At 45.4% G+C, this 27320-nt stretch overlaps 1 protein-coding gene across 3 annotated transcripts in view; it reads right to left on the bottom strand.

Moving 5' to 3' along the window:
* Nucleotides 1-736: 736 nt before the first annotated feature.
* hivep3a (HIVEP zinc finger 3a) overlaps nucleotides 737-27320 on the bottom strand; it is a 57131-nt gene continuing 30547 nt past the window's right edge. For all 3 annotated transcript variants that reach the window (XM_085445182.1, XM_085445184.1, XM_085445183.1), the window contains 6 exons: nucleotides 18437-22633; nucleotides 17886-18061; nucleotides 9086-9216; nucleotides 8920-8994; nucleotides 7472-8082; nucleotides 737-2081 (listed from right to left, as the gene is read on the bottom strand). In XM_085445182.1, the coding sequence (XP_085301308.1) occupies nucleotides 1560-2081; nucleotides 7472-8082; nucleotides 8920-8994; nucleotides 9086-9216; nucleotides 17886-18061; nucleotides 18437-22270 (5349 nt within the window). In that variant the 5' untranslated portion in view covers nucleotides 22271-22633 and the 3' untranslated portion in view covers nucleotides 737-1559. The remainder of the gene's footprint in view (nucleotides 2082-7471; nucleotides 8083-8919; nucleotides 8995-9085; nucleotides 9217-17885; nucleotides 18062-18436; nucleotides 22634-27320) is intronic.

Raw genomic sequence — 27320 nt, 5'->3', positions numbered from 1 at the left:
AAGGTGTTTGGTAAAGGTTTGGTGAAGGTTTATGGTAACTGCATGAATGTACTGGCGGTGGCCAGTGCTGCCCTTTAGCGCCTAATAGATGTGCCTATGGTATAAATTTGAAAATCCTAGGTAACATCACTCCATTTATTGCATTCACAAGATTTTCAGGGGGCTTGACCTCTGACCTTGATTTCCTGGTCATGGGATTCACACTCATCTGAGAATTTTAGTCGATGCACCGATGTATTGAGTTATCACATTCACAGTCTTGAATGCCTGCTTGCCCAGCTGTGGGGTAAAAACCCACAGCACACAGCATACCTACTTTTTTTATTTTCATTTTTTTATATACGATGAAACACCTCACAAACAAGTAAACTCGGTATAAACGAAAAAAAATTTAATGTTTTTAAAGAGATCAAGATGGGCAAGATGTCAGAGTTGATAATGTCCCATGAAATATTTGGGAAACAGAAGCTTGACTTACCTCATAGCAGCTAATTAATGTTACTGACATTATTTCAAGAAAGAACCAGTCTTGCTGAGCCTCTTACATGTCATAAACAAAAATGTATTCCCTATAAATTAAACTTAACTCCATTGTATTTTGTTTGGATCACTATTTTTTTTGTAATTTTGGCATCTTGCACCTCTTTCAGGATCCCATTGATTTTAATTAATTTCCATACATCAACAGGATTTATTAAACTTAAATAACTGAAATGAAAATAAATAGAAAACGAGACACACTTTCAAAAGTTTTAATAGAAATCTGTAAAAATGAGAAGTTTAATGGTAAACATGAAAATGACAGTGATTGTATTATGTAGAAAAAGCAACAACACAACAATACATGTATCTATTTATGAAAGAAAACTGCACCGTAGCTACCGTGTACGTGAAACAGGTCTCCACTGGATATCAAATCATTTGTCAGTGCACTCGAAAAGGATCTGAAACTTCTTTTCCTGGAGATTTCAGAAAAGGAGCTAATCGTGAGCTTGCTTCTTTAAAAACAAAATTAACAACAATAACAACAAAAATCAGACTAATAATAATAATTATTATAATAATGATAATAATAATAATAATAATCACAGCTTTTAAGAATGACATATTAAACCACAATCTTGACATAAAATTGCACTTCAAAATACTGGTTGGGTGAATAAATATTTGCGATACCTTTTTATATCCATTTTGGTAATACAGTACATAAACACAGCAATAGTATATTAGCTGTCAACAGGGTTAATAGGGAAACTGATTTAAACTTTGTCTATTTTCATTCCAGCTGCTTTTGCATATAGTACAGAATTTGCATATTAGCACAGAAATAAATAAACACCAATGACATCAAAGAAGGGTAAAAAAGATTTACAAAACATACTGCATATCTAACATAGTGTCCATATATATTAATAATATAATTACATAACAGCGTCATTCAGAAGCGGTGCTCAAGTGCTTTTGCGTTTTGTCGTCAGACTCAAAACAAGCGTGTGGTGATTTCTGGCCACAGGCTGGTCTTAGTCTTTTTGCACTGTCCCTTCGGACTCTGCCTCCGATCAGAGTTGTGTCTGGGAGGAAGGAGTCTTTTTTTGGCCTTGAGAGTTCTCAGGGTAAACACATCTTTCTCTAACAGGTGCATCTGCGCTCACCTCCAGGTGTCTCGTCTCTGTTCTGGGACTCGACGGCTGCTGGATGGTGAAGGATCCTTGATTATTTTTGTTGGGTAGGACACCTGCAGGCATTTGTCCTGTCGCCTCAGGGTTCGGTAGGCTGGCTTGGCTGCTCAGCGGCATCTCTTTAAGAACGTCCTTGCGATGTGGCAGAGCGAGCCTTCCATTTGGAGCCTCGCTCAGTTTCATGGATGCCCCTGAGGTGTTAGCAGTCGTGCTGCTCAGGAAGCTGTACATTTGCAGGGGGGACCTGGGCGGAATCATGTGAATCCCCCCAATTGGAATCAGCATGCTTGGGGCTCTGCTTGGCTGCTGCGAGTGCAGAGGAAGGTGACTCAGAAGGTTGTGGGCTCCACGAGGACGCATGGAATGCGAGGGGATGTGGGTCAGTCCAACCTCATCTACACACTACAACAAAAACAAACTGAAATTTCAGTGGCTCTGCTGGTGGTAAATTCACCTACAATTTTTAGAAACTGTTTCTGTCTCAGTTCATTTTCTGTATTTTGACAAGATATCTTTTTTAAAAAGCTATAAAAATATCTGTTTCATTTTGATATGGCCATCTATAGGATATAGGGTTGAAATTACGATTACCGTATTTTCACGACCATAAGGCGCACTTAAAAGTCTTAGATTTTCTTCAAAAAGTGCGGCGCGCCCTATAGCGCGGTGCGCCCTATGTGTTGTAAGGAGGACGTAGTAGAGAACACCATGAGAACGTTAAAGGGTGAAGTGTGGGCGTTGATCGTATATACCGGGACAATCGCACATACCTGTATAAAAGAACAGGTATGTGCATTATGCAGGACATCGTTGTTTTAACAACCCTGAAAATGGCAAAGAGACACGCTTACGAAGCACAGTTTAAACTGAAGGCCATCAGCTACGCGGAGGAACATGGAAATCGAGCAGCGGCGAGAGAATTTAAGATTAACGAATCGATGGTTCGCAAATGGAGGAAGCTGGAAAACAAGCTCCGGCAGGTCAAGAAAACGCAGCTGAGTTTCCGCGGACATAAGGCGAGGTGGCTTGAGTTGGAGGAAAGACTCGAGCGGTGGATCATCGAGCAAAGAGCGAGCGGGAGAAGCGTTTCGACGGTCACCATTCGGCTAAAAGCAGTTTCACTAGCTGAAGAGATGAACATTGAACATTTCCAAGGAGGTCCGTCTTGGTGCTTTCGTTTTATGAAACGGTGCCATTTTTCCATCCGGACCAGGACTACGGTAGCGCAGCAACTTCCAGCGGATTATAAGGAAAAGCTGGCCATCTTCCACTCCTACTGCAGCAAACACATCGGCGACAAAAACATCCAGCCCAGCCACATCACAAACATGGACGAGGTCCCGCTCACTTTTGACATCCCGGTGAGTCACACTGTGGAGAAGAAGGGGACCAGCACGGTAGCGATACGCACAACGGGGTATGAAAAGTCTTCTTTTACTGTTGTGCTTGGCTGCCATGCTAATGGACAGAAACTGCCGCCTATGGTGATTTTTAAGCGAAAGACTTTGCCTAAAGAGAAGTTTCCAGCAGAAATCATCATTAAGGCAAATGAAAAGGGCTGGATGGATGAGGAAATGATGAAAGAGTGGCTGAGGGAGGTGTATGTAAGGAGACCAGGTGGTTTTTTCCACGCATCACCATCGCTGTTGATCTGTGACTCTATGCGTGCCCATCTCACAGCCGATGTGAAAAAACTTGTGAAGCAAATGAACTGTGAGCTTGCTGTCATTCCGGGAGGCCTGACAAAGGAACTCCAACCGCTGGACATCGGTGTGAACCGCCCGTTCAAAGTAAGGCTGCGAGCGGCCTGGGAGCGATGGATGACCGGTGGAGACCACAGTTTCACTAAGAGTGGAAGGCAGCGCCGGGCGAGTTACGCCACAATTTGCCAATGGATTGTAGATGCTTGGGCTAACATGTCTGCTGGCACTGTTGTTCGAGCTTTCGCAAAAGCCGGCATCGTTTCCGAGGAGCCGCACGGCACGGAAAGTGACTCTGACGGTGAAGACAGTGAACCTGGCATGTTTGATGGAGATTTAGCGCAGCTGTTCAATTCAGACACAGAGGATGAGGACTTCGATGGGTTTGATTGATGATAAAAATGTGAGTACCAAACTCAGTTTTGCTCCTGCTTTATTTTTAAATATGCACACTTGTATGCTTGTGTGTTGTTGTTGATGATGACGATTACCGGCAATAGAAATGTGAGTAAGGTACCGAATTCACGTTTGCTCCCGCTTTATTTTTAAATACGCATACGGTACTTGTATGCGCCCTATGGTCCAGTGCGCCTTATGTGTGTGTTAAATACAGTAAGGGCACACATAACTGAGACTGCGCCTTTTAGCACAGTGCGCCTTATGGTCGTGAAAATACGGTAAATGATTTGCAAATCACTGCATAGAGGTCCCCCCCACCTTTTATTTTCCTCAAACTGATTTTTACAGTGTCCCAGCTTTTGGACACAAATAGTAGTTCTGCTCTAAAGTGGAATAATAAATAATGAAAAGAATCATGGCAGACTGAATATCGCCGCTGTCAAAGAGTGAAAGGGTTTGTGCATCCCGTGGCCTATGTTGTGGGGGGGCTTTTGCCCCCTGTTAGGGTCTCCCATGGCAAATTTGTCCTGAGGGACCAGACAGAGTGATTAAAAAAACCCTATGAGCTGAAGATCCAGGGAACAGTTGACCCTGCATGGGATAGGGTTAGCAGGTCCCTGTACTGAAGCAAGGCCTGGGAAGGTGCCCAAAGGCGAGCGCCTGGTGGTCAGGCCTTAGTCCATGGGACTCGGCCAGGCACGGCCTGAAAAAGGGACCTTGGCCCACCCTCTTGTAGGCCCAGAATGCAGGAGGCGCCGTAGGGGTTGGGTACAGTGCGTGCTGGGCAGCAGCCATGGGTGGTGACCCTGGTGGACCGATCCATGGCTGCCGAGACTAGAGATTGAGACATAGAACATAATTTCTCTGGTGGGGAAGGAGCCTGAACGTGAGACTCAACGTGAGGTTGAGTCTGTGCATTGAGTCGGACTCAGCTTAATGTACAGCTTGGGATCTTGAACCAGTCTCCTGGAGAGGGGTTGTACTATGTCTCAGTCTGGAGTTGCCCTTGGTGAGAGGCTGGGATGGGTATCTTAGTATCCTCTCGGCTTGTTGCCAGTATGTTGGAGTTCTTCCCTGGTGGATGAAAGGGTTTGTTCCCTGGGTCGGGGAACGGGTCCTCACTGTCGTCTATGTCTATTCACTGAACGACAGTTCAGAGTACCTGGCCTTCCTGGAGTCCCTGACTTCTTGAGGGTGCTCCACCTGGGGACTTTCTCGTCTTACTGGGAACGGTCATGTGGGCAACAACAGTGAGACCCGGAAGCGCGAGATTGGGAGGAACAGCCTGCCAGATCTGAACCCGAATGGTGCTCTGTTACTGGACTTCTGCGCAAACCATAGTTCATCCATAACAAACTCCATGTTCCAACATAAGGGTGTCCATGAGTGCAAGTGGCACCAGGACATCGCAGGCTGCAGGTCGATGATGATTGTGATCGTATCATCAGATCTGCGGCCATATGTTCTGGATACTCTGGACTGGAAAATCTATGCCAGGGTCCGTCCATTAGCTGATTCAGGAGGAACCTGCCGCTTTCATGCCAGTTGTGGAACACTAGACCAGCTCTTTAGCCTCCTGAGGATATTCAAGGGTTGGTCCAGTAAGGTTGACCGTTGGACTCCACCAGGGCTGCCCTTTGTCACTGATTCTGTTCATAATTTTTACGGACAGAATTTCTAGGCATAGTGATGGAAGGCTTCCACTTGCGTGGCCTCAGTATCTCGTCTCTGCTTTTTGCAGATAATGTGGTTGTCTTGGCTTCATCAGGTGGTGGCCTCCAACTCGCCCTGGAGTGGATCACAGCCAAATGTGAAGCGGCAGGAATGAGAATCAGCACCTCCAACTTTCAGGTTAAGGTCCTCAAGTGAAAAAGGATGGAGTTCCCACTCCGGGTCAGGGAATGCCTGAAGTGGAGGAATTTAAGTATCTTGGGGTCTTGTTTATGAGTTAGGGGAGAGGGGAGTGCGAGATCAACAGAAAGGTTGGTGCTGTGGCTGGAGTACGGGGAGAGGGAGGTCTGGACTTCTCTGCTTATGCTGCTGCCCCCGCAACCTGGCCACATATAAGTGGAAGAAAATAGACGAATGGATGGATGGATATTTTTTTCCTCCTTGTTTGAAATGTCCCATTTTCCAACATGGAAAGCTTAGGAAACATTACTGTTAGACTTTTTCGAGTCCAGTTGAAGTCTACTTGAAGCGTGCTTGCTCAAGTGCTGTACTGCTGTGTAGTGTCTCCTAGTCAGTGTGGTTATTAAAAAAAACATTTACACGTACAGTAGGTACAATCGAACAGACGAGCTACTGTAGCTCAAACTGCTGAAAAAGTTGACGCTGGTTCTGATAGAAAAGTGTCAGAACCGAGCATCACAGTTTGTTGTGTATGGGGCTGCATAGACACAGACCAGTCAGGGGGACCATGCTGACCCCTGTCCACCAACAAAAGTGCCAACAATGGGCACATGAGCATCAGAATTGGACCATGGAACAATGGAATAAAGTGTCCTGGTCTGGTGAATCACATTTTCTTTTACATTGCTTTTACCCTGGGAAACACCTGGTAATCAGGATGTACAATGGGAAGAAGGCAAGCCAGTGGGAGTGTGATGCTTTGGGCAATGCTTTGCTGGGAAACCATGGGTCCCTGCCATCCATGAGGATGTTACTTTGTACATACCATCTGTTGAAAATCACGTACACGCTTTCATGGAAGCTGTGTTCCCTGATGGCTGTGACCTCTTTCAGCAGGATATTGTGCCCTGCCACAAAGCAACAGTGGTTCAGGAATGGTTTGAGGAGCACAACAATGACTTTAAGGTGTTGATTTGGCCTCCAAATTCCCCAGTTCTCAATCCAATTGAGCATCTCTGGGATGTGCTGGACAAATAAGACCGAATCATGAAGACCACACCTCACAACTTACAAGACTTAAAGGATCCATGCCTCAACAGGTCAGGGCTCTTTGGGCAGCCAAATGGGGACCAACACAATATTAGGCAGGTTTGTCATGAAGTTATATCTGATCCGTGTATATGCAAACACAAGAGGTCACTCTGTCGTGAATGTGAATCAGTACCTGCTCCTCTGGGACCCACATTAGTGTGAGGGGTATGTGGTGAAGTTTCACCATAACATGTTTGGTGTATACTTTTTGCTTATCAGTTTTTAATTAGGGTGAGCCGAGATACTCACCCACGCTATTTTTGTTGTTGACATGTGGTTCCAATCTTCAGAATTTAGTGATTGGCCTGCTTTTCCTTTTTCCCCTGGTTACCCAGGGAAAACATGTGTCTATTTGGGAGCTCTCCTGCATTATTTTAGGGCTAGGAGCTGCATGGTTGCTTTGTCTGATATAAAACAAGAGAGCTGCCTTTCCTTACCTTTCCAATAAATGTGACTTTAAAATAACCTCATATGTACCAGCCTATCTATATTTATTCTAAATGTTGACTTGCTGGAATTTAGCTGAACCACACAAGATTGGCTTTGTGAGCTGGAACCTGATTTATTTAAAAACTTTAGGCTAAACTAATAGAGTTGGATCAAGTCACAGGTGAGTGACACGGTTTGAAGAAAAGCCACCTTTTGGCCAGTGGTAATTATACACGCAGCAAAATTCTGACTTAAGTATACAAAAACAAAAAAATTAAATCGTTATGAAGAACACTCAAAAAATGTTTTGAAGTCACTCACCAGCCTTGCCGTAGATGCTTGTTCCCTTGGATGAATATGGGCTTGACAGTGAGCCGAGGTGTCAGCCAGGGAGCCCAGAAACCCATAGGAATGCGACCCCTGAGACTGCACTATTATAGGAGAGAGGCCTCTAACAGGGGAGATTGGTCTCTGTGAGGCGGTGGAGACATGACAACTGGATGGGGAGAGGGATGAAGGAGGAGCAGGGGACTGGCAAGGCCTGGGTGATGGGTTACGAGATGGAGAAAGCTCAATTTGTGGAGTCAGGATTTGACTACTTGGAGAATGAGGACCTCCAGAGGATGCTAACGTTGAAGCGTCGAGGCGTCTGCGGGCAAACAACGCCCTTCTGGCACTGGCTGAGCTTTTCTGGGTGGAATCCCTGGAGGTAATCGGAAAGGATGAGCTGCCTTCAGACTCCCCCAGCTGATGTGCTGGATGAACCTTCTCTCTGTTAGTGTCAGAGCCTTCAGCCGCTGTGGACCGGCTGTCTTTGTTATGCCCGTCATACTTGTCCTTGGTGTTTGGATCTCCTTGATCTCCACTTTTCCCAGCACCAGAGCACTGATGACCTTTTTGTTGATTTGGCTGACATGATGAGATTTTGCAGACTTTAAGGACAGAAAAAAAGGTTTATTTTAAATTAATTTTATATTTAAATTTTTTTCAAATTTTTCTTACATTAGTAAGGCAAAACATCAAGAACTTTATTTAGATTATTTCAAATTTGACATGTAGATGTCAACATGTAGAGAGTTTATGAAAGCTTATATTTCAATTTCCTACAAAACTTTACATTCATTCAAGACTTCAAAGGCTGCAATGCATTTTCTGAGTAACATGTAAAACAGTTACTATTACTTAACTCTTACTATTAACAGTAACTTATTACTCACTCATCACACACACACGCTTAACTCTAAGTGAAAAATAGTCGATTGAACTTATTCTGATCAGCTTTTCTAGAACTGAAAACTCAGTCTTGCAGATCTTAATAAACTCAGTTTCATTTATCTAAATAACTCAATGCCACCTTTCCCTCATCTGCTACGATACCACGAAAAACCCATAGCCTGAGAAATTCTGAGAGAAACTAGCATGAACATAAATGACTCAAACGCAGTAGAAACTTTCATCTTAGGATTTTTCTATTCATTTTTATCGAATTCTGCATCTTGAAGGAATTTGTAGAGCGGGTCACTATGTTAAATTAAAGGCGAAATGCTGGCCTGGCCTCTTGTTCCATATTCCATTTATCTAAAGAGGTTTGACATTTGATAAAATGTGTACATAATAAGGAGTTAGAAGCAGACATTTAACACAGTAAGAATAGTGCTAATAATGCTAATGTGGTAAGCATAGGACAAAAAAGAAGAGAAAAAGGAGCACAGGGCATGTAATTTACAAAGCAATTACTGCATTTATTTTTAGCCAAAAACAAGTTGTACCTTCATGTGTGTTCCCTGGATAACAGCAGGTTTCCTTTCCATGTCCCTTAGATATCAGGTGTTCAGTAAGACTCCCTGGAAATAAAAAAGAGCCGCTCACTGTTGATGCACAGAGAACACATACAAGAAACTTAAAATGAAAAAACATTTTATTGCCTGTCATTACCTGTAGCTTTGAATGCGGTTTCACAGAAACTGTAGTTAAATGATGGTGATTCCTTGGTGATTACTGTAGTATCGTCACACTGGCACTTTGCTCCAACTCCACCATGTGCGTCATCATACCTCTTATTTGATCTGCAAATGTAAAGAGAGAGAAAGAGGTTTCAGTCTGGTACTCAGGGTGTTTCCTTGTCAGTCAGCTCAGGATGATAGCAGCAATCAATATGAATGTAACAGGAGCTGACAGCCAGGCTGGGGGCCCTTCAGCACCTGTTAGTGACTGCATTTATCCAATGTAAGTGTAATGTCTGGTGCTGGCCTTTACAACATGGGAATTTCAAACTGTGGCGGCTGGGCTTGGGGTCCACACCACTTCACTTAGACTTCCTTCAGTGAGGCACCTACTTCAGCTTCAACAGAGAAGCTTTCATAAGCCAAAAACCAGCCCCCTCCGCCTCCTACCCTTCACAGCTAACACAACCACCAAGCCCAAACAAGAGGGAGCTTTCGATGCGGCTTCAGGTCCAGAGGTTTGCTGAAAGCGCAGCCAATAAAAACAGGCACAAGAGGGAGGGAAACCCTCGCCCAAACCAGCAGCTGCTCCAAATAAACGTGAAAAAACACTGAAAATAAAAACACATTCCTATGACAAACAATGGTTCTGGTTATAATTGGCTGTTTTTCTCTTCTATTTTCACCACAGGCTGTGTGGCTGGATAAACTCAGCAGGTATCATAAATGGTTGCTTTTACAGTGTCGGAAAACTTCCAAGTTAATGAAAGAGAAACACTTTGCCTTCGTACCTCTATACTGTACTCGGCAGGTATAAATTTCATGTAACACCCGTTCCCACTCAAGATTTGAACCTAGAGCCCTTGGCTTTCCCCACTTCAAAAAAAAGAAAGGAAAAAATGGCAACATCCCACTAGCTTGCTGCCTCCGTTGTGTCTTTATGTTCCTCAGACAGACAGAGCAGACGGAGAAAGCAGAAAGCGGGCGGGCGTGAGGATGACTCACTCTTTTTAGGAAGGCTGCGATGAGCGTCAACATGAGTCACAACAGGGATTTGTTCGCAGACACACTCCTGAACCAAAAAAGAGACACACAGATGGCACCTCTCTGCACTCCCCTTATCACATCACAGCAGTGTTTATTTCTGATAGGTATCAAAATTACTGAGCATGTCTGGCTTAACCTCCCTGCAAATGAATCTGAGGAGATGAGTGTGTGCTACATAAGAATAGTAGAACTGACTGTGCCTACTTACATCTGTTCAAATGATATGTTAGTTTCAGAATGAGTGTTAGCCATTGCTCATCTTGTTTTCTTTTCTTTTTAACATGAACAGTGACTCTTGCCAAATTTGGGTAAATCGGAGGTAGTTCCTCCACTGATTTGCTGGGATTGGGGCACTTTGAGGTGTTTTACTGTCTTTGTGCCAATCCTGCCAAAGGATAACACTGTGTTCACATCACAGCTTATTATTCAGTTTTAAGTAATTACTGTGTGTACTTCATATCTATTACACATCATTAAGCACAGCTATTTTTACTATGGTTACTTGCATTTAAATGATCCTTTAATATACTGTGTTTCACGCTGATTTAGAACAGTATTTAAAATGAAGGTTGGAAGATTGATTAAATGCCCTGACAGCTAATCAAATGTGTCTTCCTGCCATGAGTAAGATGCAAGTCAGTCAAGTGGCAAACATTAGGTTACAGGTTAAGAAATAATAAGCTCATTCAACCAAATAGCCTGGCCAACCTCTGCTAGGTCTGACAGGCCAAGTCTGGGCTAGAAGGTTCTTCTGGGGTCTAAGTCAGCGGTCCCCAATCCCTGGGCCACGGACCGGTGCCGGTCCGTGAGAGTTGAGGCTCAGGTGTGAAATTTATGGTTTTCAGGGTTTTTATTGTTATTTTTTTTAATCGTTAACTCTGTTTCCCTGGGTCTTTCCCAGTGTGTTATGAATACATCTTCTTTTGGTACCGGTACTGGTTTTATTTTGTTGTATTTATCCACGACACCTTAAAGGCCAGTCCATGAAAATATTGTCGGACATAAACTGGTGCAAAAAAAGGTTGGGGGCTGTTGGTCTAAGTAATAATTGTCGATAAGCCTACCCCCTCATTTTGATAAGTCTCTTTTAGAGTAATCTTAAGAATTATTTCTTTGTTCCATTATTGCAAAGACTTGAAAGAACAATATAAATACAGGAGAAAAAAAAAATCATATTCCGATTTTCTAGAGTTAGGGTAAAGGTTAACTTTAAGGGTGAGGTCATCACCAATGAGTTAGACCTCACAGGGTTAATCTGCAAGCTGTTTTGAGAAATTATTTTTAAGAATGGCTAAAGGGTTGCTAAAGGGTTTTAACCAAAATACCCATTTTGCTCTCCTCCAAAATAGGGTTAGGATTATCACCAATGAGGACTTGAACCTCAGCGGGTTAATAAAACAAAATATAGTCAATATTTGACTCATCTTAATATTATTATGTTTTTGGGAATGCTTTTACAAAAAAGCATTATACCCATAAACCTACAGGAAACAGTTTCCAAACTATCAGCAAATGAAAACATTTTCAGAGCCTTTGTTTCATGTTTCCTCAGCATATTCCCAGGCCCAAGCTCTTTTTTTTTGTATAGCATTTGTCCATTTTCCATTCTGTCTGTACAGCAGATTTTCTTTAATGACTAATGCCATGTCTGTACACAATGTCCGTGTTACACCAATACACACAGCCAACAATGTACTGCTGCTCTATGTGAATGGCTCTGATGGCTGGTGTAAATGAATCTCTGCAGGAGCAGAGGAAGCTAGGTAGTTTCCTGGCTTCAGGCCTTCAACAGATGGACTCTGCTGGTGCAGACAGCCAACCCTTAGCCTGTCCAACGTAACGGACGACAACAGTTTCCAGAACACAGAACAGAATGTGACACATGCTTTCTGCGCTGTAAGTAATGCAGAGCAGTACAATATAAATAAAAACAATGTATCATTATTACCTAACAATGCTGGATAATCTTACTTGTGTTACAAAAATCTTATGGTTATGTATATAACCCCGGTTCTCTGAGTAGCATGAGTGAGTGTCTCACTATGGGGGAACGCCTCCTGCGTGACCTCATCAGAAGCTCAAATACCATTATGCCAGCCCTTACAGACTGGCTAGGTGACGCCTATGTCAGGAGGGGCTAGTTCCTCCCTATATAATAGGCTGACATAGCATCAGATGTCATTCAAAACGAGCCCACCTCTTCCTTGCTTCCATAGCAAGGCAAACACATGAAAAAAATCAAATGTGATGATGCAGATGAGCCCGTCACCTCGCTCGCCTGTGACAGAGGTGATGGTGAGACACTCACTCATGCTACTCAGAGAACCGGGGTTACATACATAACCTTAAGTTCTCTTTCATAGCATTCGTTTCGTGTCTCACTATGGGAGAAATACTGACTCCCGGATTGCCAGACATGCCTGTTAAGAAGACAACTGTCCCCAACAGCACTTCACAGGGGAGAAGCCCCCACCCGGGAAGAACCTGCACTGAGGACTGAATGCGCTAGGCTAGGTGCCGTCACATCTAACCTGTAAAACCTAGCAAATGTATGAGGTGAGGTCCAGCATGCAGCTGCACACACCTCTTGAATAGAAACTCCCCTAAAGAGAGCCCATGAGGTTGCCAGACCTCTAGTGCAATGCGCACGCAAGCCAGCAGGAGGCTGAAGGCCCCTGCTAGTATAGGCCAGGGCAATTGCTCCTACTATCCAATGGGAGAGGCGCTGTTTAGACACAGGCTTTCCCATATGTGGTTTAGCCCAGGACACGAACAGCTGGTCACTTTGTCTGACACTCTGGGTTCGGTCCATGTAAATGCGCAGAGCACGGACTGGACACAAGTTATGCAGCCGCTGTCGCTCCTCTGAGGAGAAAGGCGGTGGGCAAAAGGCCGGCAGTTCTACAGGGGAAAATGTGCCGATAACCTTCGGAACAAAGGCAGGGTTGAGCCGCATACTGACCCTCGTATTATCCGAAGAGAACTGAATGCATGACTGATGCACTGAGAGAGCGTGGATCTCTCCTACGCGTTTAGCAGAAGCTAAAGCAATTAATAGAGCCGTCTTCAAGGACAGAAATTTTAACTCAACCTGTTCCAGGGGTTAAAATGGGCAACAGGAGAGCGCAGCTAATACTGTGGGAAGGTCCCACGATGGAGCCAACGGCCTAGATGTAGGCAATTTACGCCGTGCACCCTTCATGAAACGGCATATTAAGGGATGCTGGCCAACAGTCTTCCCCTCAAAACCAATATGGCAGGCCGAAATTGCTGCCAAATACACCTTGATGGCGGAGATCGCAGCCAGATCTGCTTCACCACCTCTGGGTGAAGCTTCCAGTCCCCATACAGTGGGTTGCCCCTGGAGAGAAGATCTTCTCCAAAGTTCAAGATTCCCGGCACGTGAGTTGCTCTCAGCGACAGCAGGTGGACACTGCTCCAGACTATCAGTCTGTGTGCCAGTGTATGTAACTTGGGGGACCCCAGACCCCCCTGTCTGTTGATGTAGGCCACAACGGTGGAATTGTCCGACCTCACTAAAACATGATGACCTCTCAGCCAAGGGAGAAAGTGTTTTAGCAACAGGTGAACCGCCAGCAGTTCCAGACAGTTTATGTGGGTGGAGCGCATGTGAGGGCCCCATTCCCCATTCACTGTTCTGCCTTCATGGGTGGCCCCCCAGCCTGAAAGAGAGGCATCTGTGGAAATCACCTTCCTGGCTGAAACTGCCCCCATGGCAACACCCTGAGACAAGAAACCTGGCTTCTTCCACTCGCGGAGAGCGAGCGAACAGTCTGCAGAGACTCTCACGCGACGGTGGCAGTCTCGGTGAGGGTCCAGTCCCCGCGAGCCCACCCAGCACTGAAAGCCTCTCATGTGCAGGCCTCCCAGTGTTATCGCCACTAGAGAAGAAGCCATCAGACCGAGCAGCCTCTGGCACTGTTTGAGGGTCACTGTGTTGCCTCTGCGAAACAGTGCTAGGGATGACCGTATGGCCGCTGTTCTCTCTGGGGACAGAAAAGCCCTCACCCGGAGGGAGTCTAGGCTGAGCCCTATGAAAGTAATGCATTGAGTTGGCGTCAATGTGCTCTTTTCCACGTTTATCTGGAAACCCAAACTCTCCAGATGGTGTATGAGAGCATTTGTGTGACAAGTTGCTCCCTGGCGGGTTGGGGCTGCCACCAGCCAGTCATCGATGTATGTGGCCACCCGAATGCCCTTTTCCCTGAGCGGGGCCACTGCTGCCTCGGTGCATTTCACAAACACCCTTGGGCTCAGTGAGAGACCAAAAGGCAGGACTACAAACTCGTATGCTATCCCCTGGAAAGCAAATCTCAGATACTTTCGGTGTGGGGGATATATGGGGATGTGGAAATAAGCATCCCTCAGGTCAATTGATGTGAACCAGTCGCCCGCTCGTACAAACCGTAGCAGCGAGGCGTGCGTCAACATCCTGAACTTGTATGTCCTTAAATGCCGGTTCAGGGCATGGAGATCCAGAATGGCTCTCATCCTCCTCCCCCCTTTCTTTGGCACAAGGAAATACCTTGAATAAAATCCGCTGTGCATTTCCTCGGGAGGGACAACTCTTATAGCTCCTTTGTCTCTCAAGGTGGAAATTTCCTCCAGGAGAAAACTGGCAGACTCACCCAGAGCACGAGAGTAAACAATTTCTTTGAAATGTGGTGGAGCGACATTGAATTGCAGCCTGTAGCCCTTTTCCAATGTCCTCAGCACCCATGCTGACTGAATGCAGGTGCTCTTCATGTGGAGAGACACAGGGTTCACTGGCCACTCCACCGAAGATGGCGTTTTGGCGCCCCCTTGTGGTCGCAGCGCGAAACATACGCCATTTCGGTGTCCCATCACCTCTGTCACAGGCGAGCGAGGTGACGGGCTCATCTGCATCATCACATTTGATTTTTTTCATGTGTTTGCCAACACTCGACAGCGCCCTCGGCAAACTGCCTGGATGCGCGTGTCGGGGCTTTTTTAATACAGAATGCTCTTTCCCTCTGGCGGGTCCGGTGACAGGAACACCGGCCCGAGTTAAGCACTCTGTTTGGAACATGTCCTGTTGAACTTGCTCTGGAACGGAGCTGAGAGGCAGCCCATGAAGGTGAGAAATTGGGTTTGCTCCCACCTAGAGGAGAGGCTGTCAGGCTGGCCACTTCTTCCTCCTCACGATCGCGGCAGCGGGGAGAGGAGGAGGGGCCGCTTGAGGTCTGGCCTGGGGAGACTGTTTCCGAGTCCATGGATTCTTATGGGCCCCGGCAGCCTGGGGGGCTGCCTGCGTCTTAGGCACTTTGGGAATCCTGAAAGCAGGGACTGGGCGAGACGCTGCCTGCGCGAATGACTGGCGCGGTGCCGCTGGGGTAGCGTGCTGGGCCCTCCTCAGCAGGCAGAGTTTCAGAGCCTCATCATCTCTCTTTTTCTCCTCACATCTCTTCTGCATGGATGTAACAGCCGCACCGAAGAGACCTTGAGGCACGACAGGGGTGTCGAGGAGTTCCTCTTTCTCCTTGGTCGTCAGGTTGGTGAGCCCGAGCCAGCGTGCTCGCTCCTGAAGAACCATGAGGCCCATGGCTCTCCCAGTAGCCTGTATGGCTACCTTGTGGAGGCGGAGGACGTGGTCAGTTATAACACAGATTTCTTTCCACACTGTGGTATCTGGTTTAGTTGTCATGTCGTCTTCTAGCTCAGCTTGGTAAGCCATTAGCATAGAGGAGGCGTTGTGGGCTCTTACTAACAGAGCCGCTGCCTTGTAGCACTTATCTGTAAGGCTAGACTGGAAGCGGTCTGCTTTGGAGGGGGGAGATTGGGCCGATGAGGACAGAGACGGGGTGAAGATGGCTCGCTACCAACGGCTCCACTTGCGGCATCTGGCGGAGGCCGATAGACTCCATCCCCTCACAATCCAGCAGGGAGCTCCCCACGATGGGGTGTTTCTCGCTGTAAGGTTTTGCTTTCCACGTCACCGCTATCTCATCGAGTAGCTCCGGGAAAACAGGCAACACATGCTTGCCCGTCTTTTTCGCCTTCGGCAATTTCTTTCCGTCAAAACGAGACTTTACAACCTCTGTTTGTACGGCGGGCCACGGGATGTTGAGCCTTGCAGCGGCGCGCTTGCACATGTCCTGCATGTCGAGATCCAGGGGAGACGGCGGTGTCAGTTTTTCAACCTCGCCGGTAGCCGAGGGCTTTGCAGCCCAGCTGATGCTAGCCAAGGAGGTGGAATCTTCCTCCTCGTTCTCAGACAGCAGGAGCTCCGAGTCAGCCGACTCATCTCCGTCCTCGTTGGCATCTCCTCCCCAGGTGACTCCAACATCGGGGAAAAACTCACGATCTCCGTGTGCCTCCAGCGACGGGAAAGCAGTCGCGATGGGCTGAAGGTCTGCCTCTACCCAGCTCGCCCCTGGCGTTGCGGCCAAATCATCGGGCACCTCAATTTCTCCTTGCGCCGCAGCAGCCTCACACAGCAAAGGTGTCGCCACCCGACAGGTTAGCCTGGCGAGCTAGCCTGCGGCGGAGTAGTTTGCGGTGGATACAGTCTTGTGCGGGTGTCAAGGCAGCCTGAGCGTGAGATAAACCCAGGCATGCTGCACACACGGGGTGTGTATCCCAGGCAGAAATCTTCTTGCCGCAAGGACAGAGCTTTGCAACTTCGTTGGCCGTCGTAGCCATGGTTAGCTAGAGGGTTGCGCACGTTAGCGAGACTGACACTGAGTGCGGAGAATAGTGCTATTCCTCGCTAACGTGGGGTGAAAAGTGTTGCTACTTTTCTACAAGTATTGCTACCTAATGTGTAAAACTGCTAGCGTCGAAGGGTATTGCTACCTGATGGTGAAGCTAGAGGTACCTTTGTTAGCAAAGTGTTGCTACTTTCGGAAAATATTGCTACTTCCCTGGGTGAAAGTATTGCTACTTGGCACCAGCACTAGCTACAGAACAGTATTGCTACTGCTTGTATGCTAGTGGACAACTGAAAAGCTGGGAACAAAGCGCCCGGCGACCGAGTTGTTCACTCGAATCTGTGGACAGTTTAGCTTTAGCACCCAATAGCACAGTTGTCTACAGGCTTCTGTGAGAAACAAGAAGAGGTTTTTAAATGACATCTGACGCTATGCCAGCCTATTATATAGGGAGGCACTAGCCCCTCCTGACATGGGCGTCACCTAGCCAGCCTGTAAGGGCTGGCGTAATGGTATTTGAGCTTCTGATGAGGTCACGCAGGAGGCGTTCCCCCATAGTGAGACACGAAACATACCAACCTTAGACCAGCAGCCAGACCCTGAACTTTAACAGGTAACAAAGGCAGTAATGAGCAGTCAGGCTTGCAGCGTAGCAGCCTCCATTTCTATCTGTGCATGTTTGTAAAGTAGAATCACTGTGATAATTCAGCTTTGCGTTTTTAGCTTTGTGTTCATATTGTTAAAAAAATAAAAATAAAATAAATAAAATTGCAGGCGTGTGTTCTCACTAGGACAAGCCTTTGTGTCAGTATGTAAGACTGTAGCCTGAGGTTTATAGTATTAACTGGTAAATATGAGACAATACATTGGAGGTCATGATACAGAGTAATACAACGTGCACATTACGAGTTACAAGTTACTTTCTTTGATAATGCACTACATTACATATTTACTTACTTTTAAGAAAAGTACTGAGTAATGTATAACATCACATTCCAGAACCCAACACGGTTAGCTAACATACTGCTGCGATTATCAGGAGATCATACTCACCCTCTCTCAGAGACCCAAACTTCATTTCTGGAGCATGACTGGACCTTTTCCTCCTCTGCCTCGTCCTCCTTCTCTTCCTCCTTCTCCTCCTTTCTGTTTGACTTGTTGTCATCCACTGATGTATGTCCTTTCTTTGTTCCCTCGTAGTCTCTGTAGCATGACTGCTTTTTGCAGACCTACACTCGAAAGAGACACGGGCAAATTCACCAACTCTGCTCCAGCATGCCCAGGGAGACAAAAATTGGGAATTCTCATTGAACGATGTATTTTATTACATGTGTTAAGACACACGCTTCATTTCAACAGTTTAAATTTTGACCCCTTTAAATGACATTTCCCGTTTTGGATTCTATAACAAAAATGGTAAGGAAAGCTAACCCACTCTTTTCTATGCCTCCTATATGGAGTGTCTCAGTGTCTGCTCTACTTCTTATCACCTACCAGTCCTTACATTTTGATCAGTTTTATTTGATTCTTTTTGTTCAGTTCTGTTACAATAGTAACGATTAGGTCTACCGACAGGTGTAATCAGTGGTCAGTGTTGTAATTACCTCTGTGGAGGAGGGTCTTTTGTCGTCCTCTTGCTCCACTGACTCTGCTGCCTGCACTGACATGGGGGATAGTGTATATATGGATGGACTGAGCCTCTGCTTGCAGTGAAGCAGAGAGAGAACTGTCTTGCTGGAGAGGCCAGGTGGATTGGGGTCATAGCCACTAGTAGACCACGACGAATACACTGAGGGCTTCTGTTCATCCAGAGCAGAAGGGTTTGGTTTAATGTAGTTTAAATAGCACCAGCTGTTACAGGTGCTGGACAGCAGACTGGGGAATGAAGGCCCAACATGCGAGACGGGAGAGCAAATAGCAGGTAAACATGACTCCTGTTTGAGCTTGTGCTTGCAAGTCTCAACTGTTGCTTTGTCAGAACAACCCATCTCCCTCTCCTCTTCTTCTTTTACTCTTTTCTGCTGCTGCTGTGACTCTGGAGGCAGCTCCATGCTGTTTGAGGGGGAAAGCATCCGTTTATTGCCCCCTGAGCCTGATAACCTGAGGCTATCATCAGACCACAGTTGAAGATCTGGACTCATGTCCCTGTGGGGTCTTTGTTCAGCTGTTGAAACACCTGCACTTTGTGGGACAGCACTAACTGCCTCCTGGGGCCTAGGGGAGGTGGACTGAGACAATGTGGTGTATATGGCGCATGCAGGGGTGTGTGTGTCTGTTTGGAGGCGCACTGCAACTGCTGGATCCGTGACTGGCCTCAATATTTCTAGATTGGAACTGATGTTAGGGGCAGACTGGCGAACATGGGAGCGACTTACTGAGTAGTCATCGTCTTGTGGAGGAATCTCTAGTTTCAGCCCTGTAGACATGGGGAGATAGCGGGCTCTGGCAGCCCCTGATGGTCCATGCGTATGATATTGCTGTGGTGCAGGAGCAAGGGCCTGCTCTGTATAGGTCTCCTTTTTTACAGTTGTAGATGGGTCATGAGGAAGGGACAGTTCTGTGCTCCCAATCAACTGAATATTTTGAGTAAGTTTCCACTGAGAAAAGATATCTTTGCACTGCAATTCCACTGGATTATGTAAAACAGTGTCCCCTGATAGAGAAGAAGAAGAGGGCCTGCTGCAGTGTACAGAAGTTGGGCTTTTTGCTTGAGAAGATCTGCTTGGGTTGAGATATTCAGGACCACGGCTCAGGATCGTACACTCCTCCTCCTCCTCATCTGGATCACTGATAGCAGTGTGTCTCATTAATAGACATTTTCTTCTTTCTCTCCACCCAACTGCAGAGCGCTCAGGGGATAGAGAGCTGTAGTCAAAAGACTTACTGCGGGTCTCAGCCATGAGGACACTCTGTTGTGGGTCGTGAGGGGCCTGTTCAGATGCTGAGCGCCTCATCTCTCTGTGCTGATGCACCCCCGGCACCGTCAGCATATGAAGAGCTCTTGATCTCCTTAGTGGCGTTGATGTTGCAACGTCCATGTCCTGTCTGTTTGACTCTTCAAAGGACGTGGAGCGACTGGATGCATATGATGCACTACTGTCCTGACTAGGGCTGCGGGGCAGGGACAGAGAGTCAAAACTAGATTCTCCTGATGACTGGGCAGCTTCAGCTAATCGTAACCGCTTCTTCTTTGGAGGAAGCTTTTCAATAGGGAGCTGTGCCAGAGAGGGGCTTCTCTGCGGCCACTGAAATTCATCTAGTTTCTCTTGATGTTTTGCTGTGGTGGTAGGTTCGGCTGAAGTGTCTGTACTCATGTTGGGATCCTTTGTCACCAGGATCTCTGGAACCTGCACATTGTGTTGGCGGACCAGCTTTCGGGCTGCTAGTTTTGGTACATGTTGTTGAGGTTGTTTTTGAGGCAACAGCTGATGATCTTCATGAGGTGGAGAGTGCTTTGTTGCCTCTGCACCTGGATTCTCATTACTCAAGGATTCTTGTTTTTCAAAGGAACTAGTATGCTGAATTACTGAACAAGTTTGCAATGCAGGCTTCCTCTGGCCCTCATAAGCTGCACTGCTTTCATCTTTGCACTGGCCTGAAGACAGGGAAGAACAAGGTAAAGAAGGAGAAGAGGGGTCATCAAATTCAAAACTCTCCTCTTTCCTTCTCTTGCGCATTACTGAAACGCCTGCCCTGACTGCACTGTTCTTTACTTGTGAACACTCCATTTGACTAATTACCACTTCATTGATGGGTTGATGTGATAGGCACAGGCTCTGCTTGTGTTTTTTATAACCTACCCAATCTTTGCATCCTGTGCCACAGGCCTCACACTCATATGGCTGTGGTTGACTTTGCTTACAGTCAGGCACAGTGGTTAAGCTGTCAGAGTAAAATGAAAGAGAATCCTCGTGTTCCTCTTTTGTAAGTTCTGTACCAAGTGGAATTTCAATTGCTGGCTGTCGTCTTAGCATCCCATAACGACGTGAAGGCTGTCGTTCATCAAAGGACTGACTTAGGCGACATTTGCTTTGGCCGCCACTGGTGGTCTCAAATAAACTGGCTTCAGGTGGCATTGAATGACTTCGCACCAGCGGGGTGGTGGACGTTTGGCTAGCTGGCTGCTCCATATTTGAAGGTGGGTGATGAAATTTTTCACATGGAACTCCCATAGTGATAGAGCCACTGCTTTTATAGCCCACATCGCCAACCTTGGGGCTATGAATGAGCGGTTCTTTCACAGTTGAACTCTTCTGAGACTCAGAACTGTTCTTTCTGGAGAGTGAGAATCTCCTTGGTTTTACACTGTCAATTTTACTGGTATCCACCACTGCCTCGTTGATGGTGATAAGTTTGGTTATATGGTCGATGACCTGTTTCTTGGGCACCGTGAATGAGATGCTTTTGTCCTCCTCACCAGAGGGATGCTGGTTTTGATGACGAGACATCCTCTGTAGGTGTCCAAAGCGTCCATATTTACCAAGTATGATCTCAGCATAGCTTTTGGCACTTGTGTTGGGGGGACTGTCCTGTGACTGCTCTGTACTTTCAGAGCGAGAAAAATAGCCAGATTCTGTACTACCTCTACTACCTAAAGCTAAAGATGACGCCTTTTCATCAGATGAGTCTTGAGGAGTGTGTTTTCCTCTGCTTAGGCGCAGGGCCAATCTTTTTTTCACCGCATAGGAGTAATTGTTTCCTCCAGGGCAATCTTTGGCCATGTCCGTTTCAACACTCTTGATTGAGGCTCCACTGTCTTGTCTTTCTGAAACAGAAGAAGCTGATGATAGCTGTCTCGTTTCCTCGTCCGACTCTGTGGCTTGCTCCGCTGTCGATTTCGACTCCCCAAGTGCCAGGCCTGCCTTCACCCGGTGGGTATGAGATTTACGGTGTTTGTATAGGTTACTCTTGGTCTTAAAAGAGAACCCGCATGGGGCACAGGGATAGGGCCTTTCACCCGTGTGGGAGCGAATGTGTTTCTGTAAAACACTAGGCTTGGCACATGCACGGCCACAGTAAGTGCAAACATATTTCCCTGGTCTCTGAGGCTTACGCTCACGTTTCTGCTTTGGGGTCCCTTCCTGGGTTTCTGGTTTAGACTGGGCAGGGTCGCCTGCTGAGGAAGGTGGGATTTCTGGAGTCAAACTCAAACCTGTGGTTGGTTTCGTTGCTGTCGATGCCTCCTGTTTATTCGCCGGTGCTGTATCTGAGTCAATGCTCTGCCGCTGGTGTCTGAGACGTTTGCGTTCTGGATTCTGCCTTCTGGATTGTTTGGGCTGCTGTAATGTGCCATGGGGCTTTGGGGAGCCGGTTTGCTGTTGTTGACAGGGCTGGGGGGGAGACTTGGACTGAGGGCCTCGCTGTGGAGACTCCTTCTGAGAATGTTCTTGACCTCCGGACTGCTCCCCAGTGGTCAGGCGACTATGCAAGGCCTCCATAAAATGGAAGGACAGCCTCAGGTAGGCACGTAGGATGCGTCTGCCTGAGCCAGGCTACAGAGTTAAAGCCAAAGCATTAACTGGGTAAGAGGTTTAATGTGAGCAAATCTGATCAAAATATCCACCTTGACTTCACTTCATAATTTTTTGCTTGTTTTACTCAAATTGTTATTGCTTGACAAAGGAACGATGCCATCAAATGTAAAACAGTAGCATCAACGAATGCAGTTGTGATATGCCATGTGCTGTGGAGGAAGTCCTCTGCCATCCAAGCATTAAGCATTCCATCATGAATCACACAGACTCTGTTGCTCAGCTGGTTCAGTTCAATGCACAATTCCTTTGTCTTCTCAACATGTAGATCTGCAAAAACAAACAAGTCGTTATATAGGATAGTGCATACAGTTCAACACTGAGAAACAGATAACCCTCTGGCCTCTCTGTTTGCCAGATAGGAATATTTATGTTTTGTGTTGCATAATCACTCTATGTGTCATAACATTCATCTTTCGCTTTCCCGCGGCTGCTGCCTGTTTTAAATTAGAATGGTTTATGTAATGTTTTGTTGTAAAATATATCAGCATGCAGTAAAAGTGATGATTCTGTTAATATTCCCTGAGAGAAGCAGTATGCGCACCCAACTGTGACTTGAACATTCAAATAACATCATTTGATTTGGTCTTTAGTGATTGCCTATTTCTTAACGATTGCAGAATATCATTATGTCAGACAACACATTACACATACTGCCCACTCCCATAAAACTGGTCTGATCTTTCTGCTGCAAGACAGAAAATGACCAACAACAAAAAAACCAGAGAATCTGCCACTTGATCCATTTGATTGTGGAACTATAATGTCCTAATGGTTTGATTATGAAATTGACTTAGTGATCACTTGTACTCTTTCACACTCGTACTGCTGTCTTACAAGCACCTTTTTCATCTTTGGTGTTAATGAAATTGCAGCTTTTGAAGGTTATGTTGTGTCATCTACTATCAAATGCAAAATGATGATCATCAGACTGTGCTAACATACAGTGCTGCCACATTGCAGGACATGTGAAGGACTCTACCTGTTTCATCGGATTAACTGATGATTTTAGATATTTTAAAAAGGGCCAAGCCAAACGGAGGCGACGGATGGCTGCGAGCTGTGAGTGCATACAAAAGGTGACTCAGTGGAGATACTGAAGAAAATTCCCAGTGTTACTTTATGCCAGCATGCTGAAACAGTAAACAAGGCATCCCACGCACTGACCAGCTGGTTTCAACACCCACATTCTGGTGGAAGACGGCAAAGCTGCTGGATACTATCCAAATTACTGATAACAGGTTGACAACCATCTTTGATTTAACTTGTGAGAAGAGTATACGTGCCAATACTGGATGAATAAAAAACAATCACTTTATACTACCAGCAAAACAAGCATAGTATAGGAGAGTTATAGAATTTGTGCAGTTTGCAGAGGACCATTGAGATCATAGCTCTCTTGCCATAAGCCTAGTAAGTGTTAAATGTAGGCCAATCAGGTAGTCTCTACCAGGGCTTATAGCTTGTAGTGGGAAGGCAGACTCTTGTTTGTAAAACTCGAATTAACACGTCTGTCTGAGAGTTGTTTGGGGCATGTGCATTCTCTGCATGAAGGTGACAATGACTGCTACTAACAACTAGTCAAATAATAAAAAAGTAAAATAAAAAAAATTGGCTCATTTTCACTTGCTCCAAAGTTAACTATGAACTGTTCATTTACACCTCACATAACATGGATGCAGCCAATGCACAAACGAGCCAAACATTTCTCCTTGCACCCCTCACCTCACATATCTATTCTCTGCATGAACTTTCACAAGGCTCAGTGCAAGCAAAGCTGGATTTTTACTTGAAGGGCTGTTAGACCTAGAATTGCTTGGGGTTAAAGGAGCATTATCCTTTATTATCCTCCATTAGTGAAAATACAGAACAATGTTAAGCCCAAACATTTATCTGGTTGTTGTTAGTTTTTATTATTTTCAAAAGTTCTTGAAATTTAGTAACTGTTTCAGGTCTTTTTAATGTCTGAAAATTTTATTACATGGGCTAGGTAACAGCCCAGTCACACTAAACTAAAAATAGAAGGCAACCTCCTTCCATTTCACAACAAATGGTGCTTGTCTGATGAATGCACTGAGATTTTTTTAGTTTTTGTATTTTTTTTTTTTATTTGGCAACTAATTGCAAGTAGTTACAGTTACTAACTGGTTCCTGAACTTGGGTGTGCAACACCCTCAGCTTCTGGGAGACCACTTTGAAACACAAGGCAATTGCTTGCAGCACCTGATGGGAGGCAATCTCTCTTTAAAGAACCATGGCCCCTTTCCGATTGGAAAGGTTTGCAAATAATTGTCATCTAATTTCTAAATGCAGATAGATTGTCAACAAGTTGCAATCAGTCATCTGTGACGTGTCTCTTTGTAACAGGAATCTTCACTTAACTGGTTGACAACTGGTCATATTCTGATTACATTCCTATATAGAAGTAGGACTGCTGAGCGCCTGTATGATTTTGCAGGTAAATCGCAGTCCTATTTGTAAAAGAATTTCTGAATTTCTGGCTGCACTCTGAATGCCAACTTGCCCCCACTCAGACTGAGAGCAGACAGGCTCCATCTTACTGCCATTTTATGGCACCAAACTTCCTTTGGAAAACAACAACTGACTGTAGGTGGGCGTGTATCTGGTCCTGGTCTTTCAAGTGCAACAAGACTGGAAATTAATTGCACACGGTCGTAATAATTTTAGTCATGCTGCTGTCTCCAACCACTGCATATATCATAATTGGCATTAAGGACTGTAGCTTGTGTCTAAATAATATTAAAAACAGAAAACTCCTCAATGCTTAGGCCTTTAAAGGGGGGTGGTAGGAGTTATGTGGTAACGGAATGAAATTTTTAAAACTTATAATCAAATATGATTTAACCACTGTTCTCTCAAATCAGGCTAACTAGCATGCAAGTCCATGAGCACATGGATAATTAGCATCTAGTTTAGATAATCATAAAACAGAAATACAGAACCAACACACAAGAATGTCAACATTTCTATCAAAAATTGGGTGTCAGTTAACCAAAGTGCATTCTTGAGTAAACTCTTCTTGGGGAAGTAAACTTACCAAACCTCTGATACTCAAAGTTCCAGTAGCTTCTGCTAACAGGAAACATGGGTAATGTGCAGGAGGTAATGTAGCTGCCAGGTTTTTGCCAAGCAAGAACATTTATGCTATATTTATTTTAATACTTTCTGTTATACTCTCCCTGTGAGGTCCAACGGTGTTATAAGAATGGGTAGTGTACCATTTAAAGTTACCCCTGATATGCTTTCTAAGAAGATGGTAGGCCTTTTCAAATCTTACACAATCCATGGCTTTGTTCCACTGTTATGCGTTCAAGCTGTTGAGTCCACGCTTAGTGACAAAAAAAAGAAAAACAAGAAAAAAGCTTTTCTCAGAAGGCAGTGATATCAGCGATATATAATACAAGCTATTTCATTGCACACCTGACAAACCTACACTGGCACAATATGAAATTTTCCTCAAGTTTATCAAATGGTTGCAGTGCTGAGTGTGCATACAGTAACAGTTACAGTCTGCAGAAACTGCTCGAAAATCACGAGATACTGAAACGTAACAAGCCAAATGAGAGAAAATAAAGGGAAAAAAACTAAACTATTTAAATGACATGTCCATTCACCCACACAAAGAAAGAGAATATTGTATAAATGGCTTTAAAAAAAAATATTGTCAATTTCCCGTTCTCGCACTAATGGGCACCCAGCGGTGGTTCCTATGGTAACGGCCCTAAACCATGTGGTAGCAGATGGAAGGAGAGCTGGAGGGCTAAATTTATCTTCCAGTATCCTCACTGACTACAGAGAGAGAGTGTGTGTGTGTGTGTGAGAGAGCGCGAGAAGGCGGCAGGCGAGGTGCCTCCCTCCCAGAAGCTACTGTTTTTTTGAGAGGAGCACACCAAGAGAGGAAAGAAAAAAATCAATAGTTTGGGAGTTTTCAATTGGTACTACACCGATATTCCATTCTTTCAGGAAGAATCAAAGCCAAATCCAGACACCGGGATGTGAAAGAACCACAGACCAGTTGACAATTTCACCACAAAAAAATAAATAAATAAAAAAATAAAAAAATATTGGTGCTTTTTCTCTAAACTAAAAAACCTACATTCTGACTACCAGTGCTGCATTACTGCAGACAATTCGTCTTTAAATATTATTGTCTTCAAAAATGCAAACAGGGACATTCAAAGCATCCTACTATAGAGAGGAGAACAATTTTTAAACACTTTCTTAATGAAAGTCAATAAAAATGTGAACCCCTTCGGACTTGTGTGACCCTAAAAGCATTCTTCTGTTGTTGTGTTATCCACTATGTTGTCAGCTGAGCACTAGCAACGCTGTCGTGCCCAACAGTGCAGCTTCATCAGCAGCCTGATAACGGTGCTCTCTGGAGGGACAGGGGAGAGCCCTTAGTGGATACACAGTGTTCCCTTTCTCCCTGTGCGTGTGTGTGTGTGTGTGTGTGTGTGTGTGTGTGTGTGTGTGTGTGTGTGTGTGTGTGTGTGTGTGTGTGTGTACTTCGGAAATGTTCCCACAGGTCCACATGGAGGACATGCCAAGCATAAGCGGCTGGATGCACAACACAGGCAGCTCATTCACTCCTAGCTTTAATACCTACACAGCCCACGGACCACTCGCTACATGCACTCTCTCCTTCATTCACACACACACTCACTCTCTCTACAGAAGCTGTCTGCATGTGTTAAAATGGGCAAAAAATAATCCAAAAAACATTAGGCTGACTTCAAATGTATTCAAGCACACTGACGCAAATGATTCTCGTGCTTTTCCACCTCTCGCTGCCTCACTCATGTAGCAGCCTTTTGCAATAACAAAGACATGAATGAAGAATCCCCCCCCTTCCTCCCTCCCTCCACAGTTCCCACATCACGTCACACGCCTCATACATCAAGATCACTGCAGATGACAAAAAGGATATCAATGG

This window comes from Copadichromis virginalis, linkage group LG22 (genome assembly GCF_057382275.1).
Source record: "Copadichromis virginalis isolate Kocher_CV1m ecotype Utaka linkage group LG22, C_Virginalis_male_GT1.1, whole genome shotgun sequence".
Taxonomy (NCBI): Eukaryota; Metazoa; Chordata; class Actinopteri; order Cichliformes; family Cichlidae; genus Copadichromis; species Copadichromis virginalis.
Note: the sequence above shows the minus strand (reverse complement) of the source record. Positions and strands in the feature narration are given on the sequence as shown.